Source organism: Episyrphus balteatus, chromosome 3, assembly GCF_945859705.1.
Source record: "Episyrphus balteatus chromosome 3, idEpiBalt1.1, whole genome shotgun sequence".
NCBI lineage: Eukaryota > Metazoa > Arthropoda > Insecta > Diptera > Syrphidae > Episyrphus > Episyrphus balteatus.
Window position 1 is genome coordinate 68376727 of NC_079136.1, and position 18319 is coordinate 68395045.

At 29.9% G+C, this 18319-nt stretch overlaps 1 protein-coding gene across 2 annotated transcripts in view; it reads right to left on the reverse strand.

Annotated features, from left to right (window-relative positions):
• Positions 1-326: 326 nt before the first annotated feature.
• LOC129914320 (ATP-binding cassette sub-family G member 8) overlaps positions 327-18319 on the reverse strand; it is a 42859-nt gene continuing 24866 nt past the window's right edge. The window contains exons 2-11 of one of the 2 annotated variants that reach the window (XM_055993511.1): positions 8202-8332; positions 7673-7792; positions 7371-7592; positions 7187-7311; positions 6532-7124; positions 2402-2789; positions 1865-2334; positions 1684-1804; positions 643-923; positions 327-573 (exon numbers count right to left, since the gene is read on the reverse strand). In XM_055993511.1, the coding sequence (XP_055849486.1) occupies positions 340-573; positions 643-923; positions 1684-1804; positions 1865-2334; positions 2402-2789; positions 6532-7124; positions 7187-7311; positions 7371-7592; positions 7673-7792; positions 8202-8332 (2685 nt within the window). In that variant the 3' untranslated portion in view covers positions 327-339. Of the gene's footprint in view, positions 574-642; positions 924-1683; positions 1805-1864; positions 2335-2401; positions 2790-6531; positions 7125-7186; positions 7312-7370; positions 7593-7660; positions 7793-8201; positions 8333-18319 lie in introns of both variants that reach the window. The other variant, XM_055993510.1, reaches the window with a different exon arrangement.

Below are 18319 nucleotides of genomic sequence, written 5' to 3' on the forward strand. Positions count from 1 at the left end.
AGGGAAATGTAGAGCATTTAAACGACAATTTAAATCAATTTATTTTAAATTTTGAGAAATTCAATAAGTTAAGGGAAAAACTATTTAAAGCCAATTTTGAATTAATAAAAAACACACATGTACAAAGTAAAAATATTTCTTATATTTATCTAAATTATTCGTCTTCTATTTTATTTATTTCTGTTTTTTTTTTGTTTTATTTCCTAACGTGATGTTAATAAATCAATATCTTAACAATAAATCATTTTATAAAAGTCATTTATAAAAAGAAAAAATAATAATAATATTAATAATTTTTTTTTTAAACTCTTAAATCATAAACACATCATCTCAATATTCTCAATACGTTTTCCTCGGTGAACGTTTAAAAATTCTTCTACAGTTGAAACTAAATATAATAAATGTAAACACAAAGAGTATTACAGATGTTAATATTAAAGCAATAAATGTTGTTTCTTCCATGTTCGTTGGATCGAGAACATGTTGTTGTGGTAGTAATTGAAAATCGACTAGCACTTGTGTTCCATTTGGTGTTGGACATGGTTGTTGTACAATTATTTCTTGATGTTGAACCTAATTTTTTTTTAACATGATAAAATAGTTAATTTAAAAAGGAAAAATGTTAAATTTTTAAATACTAACCTGTTTATTTCTGCATAACTGAAGTCCAGCTGAATTGGCCAGTGTCTCAGGACTATATTCATCAGCCACTAGAACTGGGAGAAGCCATTTCTGTGGTGAAATTAACTGTAACCAATGCCACATCTTGGAAACATTTCTCGAATGTATTGAATATCCACCAACAGTTGTTAAAGCCAACGTTAGAAGGATATTAAGAACAGTCGCTGAAACCTTTGATGGTAGCAGATGGGCACATAAGACTGCTAGAGTTTGGACCACAGTGAGATACGTCAGCATGAATCCTAGAAAATAATAATAAGAGTAAGTAGTAAGTAGTAAGTAGTAAGTAGTAAGTAGTAAGTAGTAAGTAGTAAGTAGTAAGTAGTAAGTAGTAAGTAGTAAGTAGTAAGTAGTAAGTAGTAAGTAGTAAGTAGTAAGTAGTAAGTAGTAAGTAGTAAGTAGTAAGTAGTAAGTAGTAAGTAGTAAGTAGTAAGTAGTAAGTAGTAAGTAGTAAGTAGTAAGTAGTAAGTAGTAAGTAGTAAGTAGTAAGTAGTAAGTAGTAAGTAGTAAGTAGTAAGTAGTAAGTAGTAAGTAGTAAGTAGTAAGTAGTAAGTAGTAAGTAGTAAGTAGTAAGTAGTAAGTAGTAAGTAGTAAGTAGTAAGTAGTAAGTAGTAAGTAGTAAGTAGTAAGTAGTAAGTAGTAAGTAGTAAGTAGTAAGTAGTAAGTAGTAAGTAGTAAGTAGTAAGTAGTAAGTAGTAAGTAGTAAGTAGTAAGTAGTAAGTAGTAAGTAGTAAGTAGTAAGTAGTAAGTAGTAGGTAGTAAGTAGTAAGTAGTAAGTAGTAGGTAGTAAGTAGTAAGAAGTAAGTAGTAAGTAGTAAGTAGTAAGTAGTAAGTAGTAAGTAGTAAGTAGTAAGTAGTAAGTAGTAAGTAGTAAGTAGTAAGTAGTAAGTAGTAAGTAGTAAGTAGTAAGTAGTAAGTAGTAAGTAGTAAGTAGTAAGTAGTAAGTAGTAAGTAGTAAGTAGTAAGTAGTAAGTAGTAAGAGTAAGACTGTTCAGGACCTACCCATGTACAAATAAATTCCTGTGTCGCTGCTGGTAGAGTAGGTATACAGTCCAGCCATACTGTGTGCTGGAAGAAGATACGCCAACCATATGCATAAGCTCGGAAAAAGACCCATGAGACACTAAAACATGGAAACAAAAATGTTGAACAGAACTAATGAATCTCAAACTTTAAGATATACCTGAATTGTTATATAAAGTTCTCTTGAATACATCCCAAGGCGAATATCTCGCTCAACATGTTTCCGATCATCTTGAGCATCTCTGATTGTGAGCATTAGCAGTGGCCAATATGCTAATGCCATAATGCAATGGTGATAACCCAAGCGGTCATTATAAGTGAGTTGTGGATCTGATGCAGGCACATCCCAGAATATACATCCTATACAAAGAGACAGAACAGCTGCGGCAATAAGCTTACTAATCCATGTTAGTAATGATCCTGGTTGTTTGTAAGCAGCAAAACGCTTTAGCAAAGCTTTAACCTGTCCCAAGAATCCAGCTTTTCGTGTAAAAGCTGGCAGTGATGCAGGTGGTGCAGCTAGAGGTGGCTCTGAATTAATTTGATCCCAAGAGTTTGCCAGTGATTCAATACGGGCAGAAGATTCTAACATGGCCGCTGCAGACAAATCGTCTAGTGTCACCAAGTCCACTTCAAAAAGATAAGATAACATTTGTTAAAAAATATTTATGACGTCATAGGTATAGAAGAAACTCACAATAATAATCAGCTGGATTTTTAAATGGTGGACACGGATAACCAAGATTACCCATATGACGTGGCAGATCTGATCTACTGCCAGAGAAAACAGTTCTACCGCCAGATAGCAGCAGAACTCCAGAGCACATTGATAGAATCTCGAAAGTGGGTGGTTGAAGTGTCATTATGACTATTCTACCACCACTGCACCATTGTCGAAGGTATTCCACCAAGAAGAATGTATCGAAAATGTCCATGTTGCTTGTTACTTGATCTAGAATAAGAATCGAAGATTGAGCTAACAGTTGACAGGCTACGCTAAGTCTTTGCTTCTCCGAATGCGTTAGTGAGGATATATTTGAGGCGCGGAATGTTGTGAGTCCAAGGTCTTCGATTAGAATATCCATCTGGAAATTTTACATATAAAACAAGTTATATAAAAATATTTTAAAAATGTAGAAACAAAAAATGCGCTTGAAAAATAGATTAGTTGTAATGTCAAACAAAAATGAATTCCTAATATTTTAAAATTGGAAACTACTTACATTTTTCACCCACATACAGTACTGTTAATTAAAAAAAAAACTTTTAACGAAGCGTCTCGTCTGTCTGGCGATTGAATAAACCCTAAGCGGAGAAACGAAGACCAAAAAGGAGAGTTAAAATCTTAAGAAATCTAAAATCCATTTTATTCACTATTGATGAATTTGAAGTTGTTGGCGAAACGTTGATTTCGAGCGTTGAACACAAGTTGAAAATTTGTTTTTTTGTTCACTTTTTTGTATCAACTCTCGAGTTTATAAAACAAAACTTGGTCCACTTTCAGTCTTAAAAATATAACTGTACAGGTACAATAGGCATTAAACAAAATTGTTACACTCATGAAACTTGGCAAAAAGTTTGCTTTTGGGATGAGAACCAAGGATAAAAAAGTCTAAAAAAAAAGTTGGGTGCAAGGGTGTTTTTTCGCGGACAAGAGGGAGGGGGTGAAGGTCAATATAGTGAAAAAATTGTTTGTGGAATATCATCATATGACACATGTTTTTAATGTATTTTTAAATGTTGAATCTAATGAATAAAAATAAAGTCAAGTCAAACATCAGTGTATCATGTTTTTTACATGGGTTTCGATAATATGAAATTCGGGATGAAGGTTTTAGATACAGCAGGGACAAAGTATTCATAGAGTTCTTAAAAATATTTTTGGTTAAAGGGTGTTTTTTTTAATGGGTTGAGTTATGTGTGAGAAAGGTATCATAACAGCGGACATAAATTTTATTAATTTTTCAAAAAGTTTTGTTTGTTATAAGAACTAAGAATCTACAGAGTCTACAAAATTATTTGGAGTGAAAGGGTGTTTTTTTTTATGAAATAATGAAAATTGAAACTAGTACTTTCCACAAAAACTGGGACAAAAATTTTACAACAATGAAAATTGGTACAAATGTTTCATTTATAACAGAAACCAAGAACCAAGGCAGTCTATACAAATATTTTAATAGAAAGGGTGTTTTTTTTATTAGAAACGTCTAAAGTGTCTATAAGAATATCATGGTTAAAAGGGTGTTTTTTTGAATGAAAACTAAAACAATAGGCCACGCTACTGAAATTTGGCATAGAAAGCAAGAATAAAGATTTTTCATAAAAAAAATTTAGGTGAAAGGGTGTTTTTTTTTTCGAAGAGACAATGAAATCTGGAATTCGTCCCAACAAGCCAATGATTTGATTTTAAGATTTTACTGTCTCGCTATAAGTAGGCACTGACTGGCTTAACAATGTTGCGTTCCAAAGAAGTTACATGCATTGGGGGTAAGTCATAAACTTGAGCGTTATTTTTTTTTGAAACGAAATGTTACACGGTTAAACAAATTGGTGTAGATTCTACGAAAATTTGGGTTACATTTGAGGCAACACCTAAATTTTATTTAAATTAAATACTTAGATTTTATACATTTTAAAGTCTTATACAAAATTTATTGAAATTAATTTTAAAAATCAAGGACGTATTCCTAAACTTAAACTTTCAATTTTTTATTATGATATTTCTTTCTTTTTTATTATTTTTTATTATTTTAAGTGTTTTCTTTCTTACTTCTTTAAAATGAAACAAAACATTTGTGAAAGTTATTACTCATAATAAATATAATATATTACTATCTCTTTAATTTTTTTCTTAAAAAAAATGTGAAGTGAAATCTTGTGAAATACCTACTTCAAAAAAACACAAAGCACCTTCAAAATAGTGCAAATACAGATTTTTATTTTTATTTTTATCAAAACAAAGGTTACCAAATGCATTTTTCCAAACCCAAAAAGTTTTATGTTAGTACTTTTTCAGGTAGCGATAACCCTAAATCCAGGCACAAAAAAGACTATTTCTTTTTTAAAATGTTTTCCATTTTCGTTTACGTTTTTAATACAGTTTAATAAAAATTTGATTTTCTTGTATTAAAAAAAAAGAAGAGGAGTATTGAATTTCAATTCTTAACTAGATAAAGTTATGATTTAGGTGCAAAGGAACTATAGGTTTTAATTAAAATTTTCTTATATTTCAATACTTTTGATTACATTTTAATGTTTTGTATTTGAAACTAATACATTTTAATTTTTTCTATTTGAAATTAATACAAAAATTATTTAAAAAAATCGCAATATGTATTAAAAAATAATAATTTTTGTTTTGAAAAAGGTCTAATTCCAAAGGTTGTATTAAAAACTACGACAGAATTTTTAACCATTTAGCATGGTAGATATCTATTGAATGAGATATTACATATATAATTTTTACAGTTCAAGGAATGGCCAAAATAGATTAGCCTAAAATGTTTCGGCGAAAAAAAGTTACGTATACGCCATAGTGTCTATATAAACCAGATGATTTTTTTTTAAACATAAAAATCTTCTTATTAATTTTGCGCATGAAAGAAAAACGGATGTGCAAACATATCTGAGCTCTAAACTCAGCTAATATTCAAAACGAAAACAGCAAATAAGCGCTTGTCCATTCTGATGCGGCATGTGTATTTTTAAACCCTCCCTAATAACTGGATTTAATTAATTTTCACATTTTATTAAACAAAGTAACATTGCATTACAAAAGCCGTGTTTTATTGGTACTCAGTATTTTACTGAGTAAACATTTTATGCTGTAAGCAACACCAAACGATTACTTTTATTTATTATAATAATAATTATTTAACGTTGGAGAGTCAAAAATGTATATGTTTTACTGAGCTAAGTACTGAGTTATCAATAAAACACGGCTAAAATGTTAAAAACACATTTTTTTAACCACCTGATGATGTTAGAAAAAAAAGTTTGATTGTTCTCCTTTATTTCCTTAAAATAATAAGAAAACGTATGGAACCCTCTAGGATGGTTGCAAGAATAAATCAACTTAAAATTGCATTAGATCCACTTTTTCTAAGAAAAATATATGGGATCGGGTCAAAATTCTGGCTTCAAAATTCTGCTTTTCAAAATTCTGCTTTTTTAACGAAAATTCTGCTTTTTTTTCTATTCTGCTTTTCAAAATTCTGCTTTTTAAAATTCTGCGTTTCAAAATTCTGCTACCATTATACTTGAACAAAAAAATTCTGCCAATTCTGTTTTTTTTTATAGCATATGCGCTGACTAAAGAAAAATACACCTCATTAATGTAATTCAACATTGGTACCTACTTTCCTAAATTTTTTTGTTTAAGTATTGCAAATATTTTTTAAAATGCATAGACTGACTTTCTTTCAAATAAAATCTATAACTTATTGGAACCGATGTTGTTCGACACAAAATTTTCCTTTTCTTATTCAAATTTTTGAATAATTCATCTTTATTTGATAAATTAAAAAATTTTGAATTATTTTCGGAAATGTTTATTATTAAAAATATTTTCAAATGTATTCATTTATAAAACAAAAATTAAAATGCATTCAAAGAATGAGAAATTATGTAGGTAAGTAATCAAATAAGTAAATAATTTTTCAAAAAGATGATTTTACAGAATTTTGCAAAAAATTAAAAAAAAGTTTGGAAAATGTTAAAAAGCGAGCGCTTTTTGCAGAATTTTGACAAAAGAATTTTGACCCCGGCAGAATTTTGACCCCAACAAAAAATATATTTATGTTCCTATTTTATAAATTAATTATATACCTTTTCCTTAAAATCACTCCTATCAATTGGTCCTCTTAGCGCCGCATGAAAATTTAATGTACATTGCACGCTCATCCGCGGATCCAGCGATGAACTCTCCAACGCTGGTACATAACTACACAACTCCCTCAATCCACGCCGATTTATTTGCTGACCATTTACTAAAACCTCACCAGAAATTCGTTCTCTCAGTCCCGCTAGACACTCAGTTAGCGCAGTCCCTTCTGGCTGGGAAGTCGCCATTATTGCAAATAAATCACCGGCCTTAGCTTGTAACGATACTCCACGCAATCCAGGATTCACATCCAAACAATGCACCTGAATATTGGGATAAACCAAACCTAAGCTCGAGTGTTTTCGATTTGACATTGTGTGCGAATGATGTGAATTGTGCTGATTGTGATGATGAATTTGCTGGTGTTGATTGTGCTGATGATGATGATTATCCATGCGACTGCGATTGGTTGTGTAAGTTCGCGAATCATAATCAGCATAGGTTCCAATATCTGCACCAAGAAGGTCGGCTTCACTATGCGAACGATTGCCATAGTGCTTCCCATTGGGAATGTAATGTGAGTTGATATGGTTTCCAACTAAGGATTTTGATAAAATAAAGATTTGAGGATTTTTTTGAAAGTCCAATAAAGACTCTTACCAGCTATACTAGCCCGACTGTTAGCTTGTCGCAAAGCCGCTATCGGAATGCCTTGAGCTCTTGAATCTGGTCGTGGTGTTGGAATTCCTCCGATTGCTCTAAAATCTGATTCACTACGGTATTTTCTAAAATTGTACAAATAAAGCTTAATTTTTTTACTTGAGAGAAAAGCTAGTTGCTTTACCTTAAATTTGGTGGCACTCTACTTCTCGTTGTTTCATTGTCACTGCTATCATATCCCGACGAACCTGCCGGTGGGCCAGAGCTATCTCGAAACCCTCGATTGATTCGACCTCTCCCCGGACCCGGTCCAGGCCGATGAGATCTCTGAGAGCCAGCATTTGGCGGGAAGACCCGAGGCAGACCAAACTTTAGGTACGTGTACATATTTGAACCCAAAGGTGATCTATAAGTGCAAAGGGGGGAAGAAGATATACATTAAAATCCGACAATAGGTCAATTAAGTCGACTCACTTTGGACCGTACCGTGGATGGTTAAGAATCGATTGGACAGTCGTGTCGCGTAGCTGGAAATTTCCATATGGCAGCGGGGATTTATCAGATGACCCTAAAGCAGAGTCTGTAAAGTCTGAATTAAGGTTTTGTCTGCAAAAGTATAAAATAGAAAAATGTCATTGAAGAATTTCGAACAAATCGACACAGGAACCACCATAACCACACCTAAGGAGTGGCCAATTGAGAATCACATAAGTATAGAAACCAGACCCATAAGCTTGTGGACATGGAAGGAACTTTATTTATTATGATTGTTAAAAAATTCTCATTGAATATGGCAGGTGATATTGGTCGCCACAGCCGGTGGCATCAAGTTTATTGATGTGCAATCAAGCGTATGGCCATGGATAAAAGCCGGAAATGCAATAAATATATTATACACAGTTGTAACACATCAAGCGAATTGATTCGCATTGTGGTTTAATCATCATTCAATCATTTCAGGAAGTCCAAACATCGTTTATTATTATTCACATATGAGTACACACTAAAAATTTACCTGTAGATTGACCATGCGTGGAGGTCTTCTGATGCGGCTGGTGGTAAAGGTGTGTTTGGTCCGTGCGGCACAGAATATCGACGTTCTTCGCGGGACAATTTTTTTGAAGAAAAATTACTCATTTCCATGTTCTAGAAAGAAAAAAAAAATAGTAAAGAGGAAACTTTAGTATTTTTGTGTAAGATTCATAAAATAAGATGTTTTATAATATTTTTTTTTTCATAAAGAAAAATGAGATTGGTTTTATAATACAATTCTATATGTACTATACTGAAATGAATCAGTTAAGTAGGAGAATAAGCACTACATTTAATTGGACTTGTTAAATTGATTTAATAAAGCTTTTAAAGGCCTTTAGTCTATACAAAAATTCGCATCGGATTTTCTTTGAAAAAAAAAAAAAAAAATATCTTATTTCGTATTATCAATTTAATTTTCGGATCAGAATATTTTTACCATTCCATGGTTTTTTTTTGTCATTTTTAAATTCTATACAGACCCAAACTAGCATCACGCTAATAAATTCATGAATATTGAATGATCATTCATTAATTCATCCAAGAAAGTAATTAAAAAAAAATTGCAAAGGGTCACTGTGGCGTATGTGGAACATTTTCTTTCATGAAAAAAATGAACCCCTGGTTAATAATAATCTATTATTCATTTTAACCTGGTAAGAGATACAGATCTAATTCAAAGAAAAAGTCTACGAGCCAGGCTTTTTAAAAACATTATCGACCATTTCCTCGAACACAGAGCCTCAACCTTAAAAAAAGCGAGATCAATTTCTTAAAAAAAAAAAAAACGAATTCAGCGAAAACTCGATTTTAACAAAAAATCTCACTTCCAAACTAAAAAAAAAATTATATCATTTTATAATCGACTTAGTTATAGGTGAACTGCCATTTTTTCTATGGAAGTGAGATGCATGTTTTATAACTACAGATTTTTTTTTTCTTAAAATCGAGTTTTGCTAAACTCGGCTCTTTTACTAAGGCCCGAATCCGAAGCGGATAAACAATTAGCCTTTTCCCCTTTGCCAGCCAAGTTTTCTAGATTACACTTGAAAGGCAGAGATGTTAATAGGTTGAAAAATTATGTTTGCTGGAATAATGTGTATGTAGAGTAAATTTAATGATTCACTGTCAGTGACAAAAAATTCAACTTGATCAGCTATAAGTCAAAAAATAAATGATTTCGTTTTTATAAACACACACTAAAATGAAAAAAATAAAGAAGCTCTTGACGCAAAATGACCGCAGAAGTTATCACATTTGAAAAAAAAAAACAAAAATAAAATAAAAAAAGTTTTAATGAAGAACTTTCGTAAGGCCGTGAGTGAAGTGCCTTAAAATTTGAGTTAAAATTTTCGAAGATAAAAACGAACTTCGCCTAAAAGACTTTATAAGGAGTTGAAGCAAGAAATCAAGATGGGCTATTTAAAAAAAATTCGCTTACAAAATAGGTATTTAAAAAAAGCGCACATCGGCCATTCCATTTGCATTTTTAGGACATTTTCACGCTTATTATCCAGTTTATCTCGTTGAAGAAGCTATATTTTTTCTTGAAACTTGGTGGGTCTTAAGTGCTCATGATAAAGTAGAAGTTCTAGAAGTTTCAAGGAAAACTAATTCAAAATAGCTAAATTATTAACAGACAAAGACGGTAACGGAGAAGACTTGTACGCGTCTTCTCCGTTACCGCTTTACCTGTGAATAATTTTGCTACGTTTAATTAGTTTTTCGTGAAACTTCTAAAACATCAAAAAATTGTTTATTTAAAAAAAAATTGTTTATTTAAGATCCGGTTTCGGTAAAGAAAAGCAATACATAATTACCAAGATCGAAACCATTGTTAAACAATTAGATTCATTTTATCTATGTAATTTAAATTTGATAGATTTGATTGTAAAATAACAATCACAAACTTGAAGTTTTAGTTAACAATTTGAAAGGATCGATCAAGTAAATTTTAATTTCTGCTTTTAAATTAGTTTTATTTTAGGCTATTGATTATGTCGAAAAAAACAGGGTAATAAGGAACTAAGACGTTCACGGGTTTTTATTGCAGGAATTGTTCAATGGGTTATAAAAGAACATAAAACCGCGGAGTGCTATTAAATGAGAGGGTGGAAACTGAAGATAGGGGTGTAAAAGCCCCCTTTTTGGTTTTTCCAATATATCTCATAAACCGAGCAAAATTTTAATATATTGCTCTCAAAACTTTTTGTAGAGAATTGAATTTCCTATTAGAATAATGTTTTTTTAAAAATTGAAAAAAAAAATTTCCATACCAAAATAGTCGAAACAATCATAAAAAAAATATCAAAAAAATCGATTTTTTGAGTTTTTTTGCTTTTTTACTTGTACATTTTTTTGGGTTGAGATAGACATAAACATTGCTGCAAAGAAAAAAAGAAGATTAAATTTCCTTCAAAATGCTGTACTCACTAAATTTTTTCATTGAAAATTAACCGAAGTATGGCCATTTTAATATATCTTTTTTTTCGCATTTTTAGTTTTACTCAAGTAAAACCGAAACATTTGGGGGGAAAGTACGATAACTTAAGCACCAAGAACTGATAATGAGATTTTGTAGAGGGGTTAAATACAATCATTGTTTACTATGGAAGGGGGGGTATATGTCCCCCCGTTTTGGCGGGAGGGGCAATTTTCTAAAAAAAATACTTAAAATAAAAAAAAATTATTAAAAAACAACGGCAACACTTACAGTTTTGATTGATACTTTTTTCAAAAGCTAGAATTATAAACTTAATATTAGTTTTAAAATGAAGTTATTTTAATCAATTGTTTTTGAAATACTTGATTTCAAATCAAAACTTGTGAAAAAAAAGTTTAAAAAGCACATTGAGTACAATTTTCACAAAGATTGTGGAATTCAATACGAAATTGATCGACAAAGTAAACTGCCTTAATTGATTTCTTATCAAATCATGAAAATCATAATGTTCCTATGCCTTCTACTTTTTGAGAAAATTGAAAAATAGACAAAATACTTTCTTTATCGGAATCACTGGTTTATTTCAAAAACAATTGATTAAAATAACTTCATTTTAAAATTAATATTAAGTTTATAATTCTAGCTTTTGAAAAAAGTATCAATCAAAAGTGTTGCCGTTGTTTTTTTAATATTTTTTTTTATTTTAAGTATTTTTTTTAGAAAATTGCCCCTCCCGCCAAAACGGGGGGACATAGACCCCCCCTCCCATAGTAAACAATGATTGTATTTAACCCCTCTACAAAATCTCATTATCAGTTCTTGTTTCTCTTTTACTTGAGTAAAACTAAAAATGCGAAAAAAAGATAGATTAAAATGGCCATACTTCGGTTAATTTTCAATGAAAAACTTTTGTGAGTACAGCAATTTGAAGGAAATTTAATCTTCTGTTTTTCTTTGGAGCAATGTTTATGTCTATCTCAACCCAAAAAAAATGTACAAGTAAAAAAGCAAAAAAACTCAAAAAATCAATTTTTTTGATATTTTTTTTATGATTGTTTCGACTATTTTGGTATGGAAATTTTTTTTTTTCAATTTTTAAAAAAACATTATTCTAATAGGAAATTCAATTCTCTACAAAAAGTTTTGAGAGCAATATATTAAAATTTTGCTCGGTTTACGAGATATATTGAAAAAACCAAAAAGGGGGCTTTTACACCCCTATCTTCAGTTTCCACCCTCTCATTTAATAGCACTCCGCGGTTTTATCTTCTCTTGTAACCCATTGAACGATTCCTGCAATAAAAACCCGTGAACGTCTTAGTTCCTTTCTTAATGACATAATCAATAGCCTATTTCTAATTCAATAGCTTTTTGAAGAGTCATGTTTTTTAAATTTAATTTTAAAATAATGTTGACTCACATTATTTATTTTATCTGAATGAAAACTTAAAATCAAATTCAAGAAGATAGGAATAATTGATTACTTAAACTATTAGCTAATGAAGCAAAAATAATAATTTACAATTTACTGTATGTTTGTATTTGTGTTAATAACTTTAAGATTATCTTCGAATGAAACATCAACAAAATATTTGTTTTGTTTTGATGTAATCAATCACTTATTGTCATTGAGTTTAATTAATGGAAAATGTTAAGGTTATTGTTGAATAAGTTGCTAATAATGATGTCACAAACAAAATTCTTATTATTTTTTTTTTGTAAAAATAAACTTCTATTTCGATTCTTTTACAATAAAATTTATGCCTTATTTAAGGTGTAGATAAAGCTTAATGTTGATACTTTTAATCTTAAAATCTTACTTTGCAACAAATACTACTACACTAAAGAGATATTAAAAATCTTTAATTTGACAATTTAAAATCCTAATCGATCCAAACTCTCGTTAAACTCTACACAGCTTTAATAAAACATTTCTCCCTCAATAAAAAACAATCTTAAACAATAATAAATAAATCAAAATTATGAGGAATATAAAAGACTAATCACTTCCACACAACATCAATAAAACATAAACTAATCAACTATGCATAAATGTGCTAGCTATTTTTTTTTTTGACACATTATGAGAAAAGCCTTTCATACCTATAGCTTAATAACGTCTTAACATTCAATTTAAATATACAAATTTCAATTTGATATTCCGTTCAAGACTAATTGGATTTGCCTTTTCTAGTCAATGGGCTTCCTTTCTCATAAAATATACAATATACTCAATCAAAATCTGACTTTTCAATATGCTAAATGCACAGTACATTAAACTTGTATGACTTATAGGGTAAACGACCGTCATAATAGTTTTTTTTTTGTCTTTGTTTTGTTTTCAAAAAAAAAAAAAAACATAATTCAAAACAAAATGACGGCTTTAACTGGCTATTATACAATACATAACGTATAAGGAACATATTTCGAGTCTAAGTCTATACACAAAAACAAAGTAATATTTGACATTGAAAATTGCAACGCTTTGTGAGCTTAATATTCCTTTGTGGGAACTTTGACGTCAGCAAAAGTACAGTGGAACAACTTCTGCCAGATAAAGTTAAAAAAATATGCTATAAAATAATCATTTTAAAGAAGATTAGAGGGCGTTATAAGTCCCGTGGACCCGTGGTGCATTATTTCTCATTCCCACCCGTGACAAAAGCTGCCTTGACATTTATTCTTTTATATAACGAAAATTATTTTTGTTAATGTAAGAAACAAAAAAATGAAATAAGGTCACAAAGATTCTCAGAAAAAAAACATTAAATCTTTAATACATGTCATTTCTTTATCCCACCCGTGACAGAAAAAACTCTACCTAATTTTAAACAAGCAGAAAGAAAAGTTGGGGGTATTTCGTTACATAAAATTAATTTAGAATCACAGTGATTTATAAAATTTGGAAATTAGCTTTAATTTTATTATAAAAATGTCCCACCCGTGAAGTTTTTTTAAGTTTTTACCCAACTACCCAAGAAAGTTTATTTTAGAAAATGAACTGAATAAAGTCTTGATCATAATTTTTGGTTCAATCCATTGTTTATAGCTCTTTTTTCCACTGTGCATGAAACAAAATCATAATTGTTGCCAAAACAATAAAATTATACAAAAATGAGTCACAGTTGAAAACTGCCCTTGATAATATAAAACTAAAACATCCAAATTTGGGTTGAATGTAGAAAAATAATATTTTGATAATTTCCGTGTCATCACCATGTCATAATGGGCCATATGCCATCATGATGAGAATCTAAAACATAAAAACGAAACAAATTTGTTTGATATTTTTGATGAATTCAACCAGTAACCTAGTTTCGATGCTGGCAATGTCATGCACCAGTAATTCTAGGTGTTTTGTCTTTGTGTCTGATTATGGTGTGATGGAATGTAAGACTTCGATAAGCCTTTTTTTTATTTTTATTTGTTGCCTTGGTTTAAATCTATTTGTTTTTGGTTTTTAAGAAAATTTATGGGAATTTCAAAAAATTGTAAGTTAACCTTCAGGGTTAATGAGCAGAATGCACTGTTAACTAATATTATTTCGGGTATGAAATTGTTTGCTTTTTTTATATTTTTTTTTCCAACACTGAAGGTGCGAATCATTCATGCATTTTACTAAGTGAATAATTAATGAGTTATTAAAATTTTAAACTACATATGATATAAAATAATGTTTAAAGATTAAAGACTTGAATGAGTTTGGAATTGTGTAAAAGTTATTCGTGTTTTGATTTAACAAAAGTTACACCCACTTTTTATGTTTATGATATTTTAATGATTGTTTAAGGCGTAGTCTTAATTTTATTTCACTTTCTTTAAAGAAAAAGTGTGTTTGCTGTAAGCCGGTGAGTATAGGTACATTTTTTAATTAGAAACATAGAATTATTTAGTTCGAAACTATCATGCAACTATGTAAGACTAATTGAATCAAACGTTTTTTTTTTTTGATAAGTTAATTGTTTCGTTTGCTACATGCTATTAACGCCATCAAGGATCTAGCACAATCTTTTTTCGTGTATAATGTTCTATTTCTGATCCTTATTGAAAGTCTCAGGACTCGATAACTCAAAACACTAAAGTTTTTTTTTTTTATTTTTAATTTTAATTACTCTCTGACAATGTTTCGTTTCACATTCTTAGTTACAAACAGGGGCTGCACCTCCATTTATTCGGCTTTATTCAAGCAACAATAACTCAATTTAAGTTAACAAAAACTTAAAGATAACAATATTATAGAAAACAGGGAGTTGAAAATGGGTCATCTGAAAATTTTTGGAAAGAATTTTATTTTTCATATAATATGGCACATTGAGACGAACATAAAAATATATTTTTTTTTACCCAAAAAATATGTGGTTTGGCCACCATTTTGAAAAATGCGTTTTTGTGATATTCTCGGCTCCTGTTTATCGTAGAATACCTAGATTTGGGTTGGGTTCGATATCCCGCTTTTTATATTCCCGTTTTTTATTACCCCGATTTTACAAGCAAAACTAGTTGTTTTATTTTAAAAAATCGCGCGATTTTTTAAAATAAAACAACTAGTTTTGCTTGCAAAATCGGGATACTAAAACAAATTAAAAAATGAGAAATTGTTCTAAACGCATTTAATTAAAACCTTTAACAAAAACTATCATATATAAAAAAAATAAGAAAAAGTAAGGAATGTAATACTAAAAAGAAATCAATTAACAAACTAATATTTATTTTAAAGTTTCAGAAGAACAATCAAATCGTGATAATCCCATAGATTAATAATAACATAAAATGATCACAACACCTTAAATTAAGTACAAAGAAATCAATTAACGAACTAATATTTACTTTAAAGTTTTAGAAGAACAATCAAATCGTGATAATCCCATAGATTAATAATAACATAAAATGATCACAACACCTTAAATTAAGTACACACTACATAATCAAAAGAAATTTCATTTAAATATATTTCAACTTATATTTGGATGCATTTCAACAATTTTGATATTTAATTAAATGAAATTTCTTTTACTTGTAAACTCAATTTAAGGTTTTAATTATTTTATGTTTTTATAAAAGAAATACCGTTTTCATAATATGGTGTGGGCTTTACAACGCAAAAAATCAGTTTTACTAATTTTTTGTCTATTTCTCATGATTTTTGATTTGTGAATTAAGCATGTATTTTGTAAAAAAATCGGGATTTTCGGGATTTGACGGGATTTTAAAATGCGGTATTTCAGAAAACGGGATTTAAAAAAGCGGTATTTTAGTAAACGGGATTTTGAAACTTTTTTTTTCGGGATTTTCGAAAAACGGGATTTTAAAAAGCGGGATTCCGATACGCTCCCCCTAGATTTTTTTGTCTTGTTTTGTAGAAAAACTTTAATTTTTTTTAGAAACGATTTTTCAATCGTCAGTTATTCTATCAGAAGAATAAATGTCAATATAAAAAAAAAACTTTGCTCTATCTGAGGTTTATCTGACTACCTATTGAAAAATTGGCCCTAAATCAAGTAATTTTTTTTTTTGTTATGTTTTCTGTAAACAAAATTACTGACGAAAATATGTTAAATTTTCGGGGATGATCGTGAGTTTAACATTTTTTTCGATTACCTAAGGTTCATCTGAGCGAAAAGTTCTTATAATAAATTTGGCACAACTCTAAATTTCCTACATTTTGGTATATTAAGTTATCATGTACGCCCAAAACTGTTTTAGTTTTTCAATATGTTGGTTGGCTACAATGATAATTACTGAGCTCTGCGGTAAGATTGAGTATGAAACTGTAGGAAATTTTAGATACCTAGATAAGAACAGTAGAGACAACAACGACTTTCTAAAGTGCTGAAAGGGTAAAGGTAAAAGCACACAATTTCAATCAGTTAGGAAGCAGTGGACTTACACTTCCGAAACCTATGTTGTCTTTAAGATAAAAGTGGCTTAAAGCTTATAAGAAGTTAACATTCCTGGTTGAATTCTGCTTGAGATAAAAATAACTTAAATATTTAAGCGAAGAAAAAAAAAGACATGCTAAGAACAAATAGAATCTGTATTAAAGACGATACACTTAAAGTTTTTGATAAAGGCGAATGGGCAAATGTTAATGGAAGGTGGACCTTACGCGGCCATTAATGAATTTGTTAATTTATGATGTAATTAAATCTAACATACATATGTTGTGCAAAAGTTTTATCATTTTGACGTACTCGAGAAACGGATAAAATGCATTTTTGCATCTTACACTTTATGTAGATTGCCTTAATGGTGTAACTTAAATATGTATTTTAAGTGCAAAATATGATGCTCTGTCATTTAACCTCAGCCTATAGACCTTTATCTTAAATAACCAACCAAACTATAAGCTTTAAAAAAAAAAAAAAACAATTTTGAGTCCACTTTGTAAGTTTTTATATTCAATCTTTTGTTAGTTTGGTTCATTTGAAAACTCTCGAATTAAATCTTGAAGTTGTTGGTTTAAAAATCTTATATTATGAGTTCTATTGGTGGTCGGATATTGAAGATTAGTGTCTTAAGACTCAGGGTAAATGACAAAGCATCATATTTTATATTTAAAATAAAAATATAATTCAATTTGGCCTTCGATGGTATCCAGGTAGAACAGGCTTGAATGAAATATTCGTCAAGAAATTAAAATAAATGCTTCATCTGGTTTGAAAGAAACACTCGTTGAAGACTGTTTGAAAAATTAGGAACAAAAAAAAATTAAAATAGGTTGGACTTTTTCTTGTAGGTGACGAACTCATAAAATGTCTTAGGGTCTTTAATGAGGTCTAAGATACAAACCTTTAGAATTTTTAACGAGTTGTTTAAGTTTTGGTTCTTTTTAGATTTAGGTAAGTTGATTTTATCGGGTTCTTAAAAAAAACTATATGGATTTTATGTATTAAACATTTAATTTCGCTTAAGAATATAAGAAAGCCATATATGAATTTCAAAGTGAAGAAATGAAGCAATTCAAAGAAAAATGAAAGTTTAATAGAAATAGCATGAGTAGGGTTATTTTATATGTGGTAAAATATCAATTGCTCCAAAATTTGTTTAATTAATTAATCAAAAAGAAATTGGATTATCGAATCTGGATTTTTATTTTATTCTCACTGTTAGAAACCCCAAAATCAGAAACTCGTTTAACTCTTGAAAAAAAATCCAGCAAATCCAGATTAACTCTTCATTCATTAATATCTGACACACTCCAACAAGAAAAAAAAAAATAAAGAAATTGATATCCATTAGAAGAGCAAGTATTAATGTAATAAATAAATGTCCTCCTAATGCTAAGAAACCTACTTTTTTTTATTTAGTAATCAAATTGAGTATTATATGAGATGAGAGACTTCGTCAACCGGTATTAGAATATAATTACATACATATTACGGTAACATCCGCGTATGGCATCATTTGTCAAAGTATACAAATATACACTATACTTCGAATACTGCTGGCATTGTATCATCGATATCTACTGACCTGAAGCTCGTAACTCGTATACAACCATTGCATGCGAATGTATATTATTTACAGTAAATGCAAATGCAAATTAATAAATCTGCGAAAGTCAGTATCTACAGCAGCATTCCAGCAGCATTTATGTTGCTCTGCTCCACGGCGGCGTTGGTTGTCGTGGTCACGTCGTCGTCGTCAATGTTGGTCGG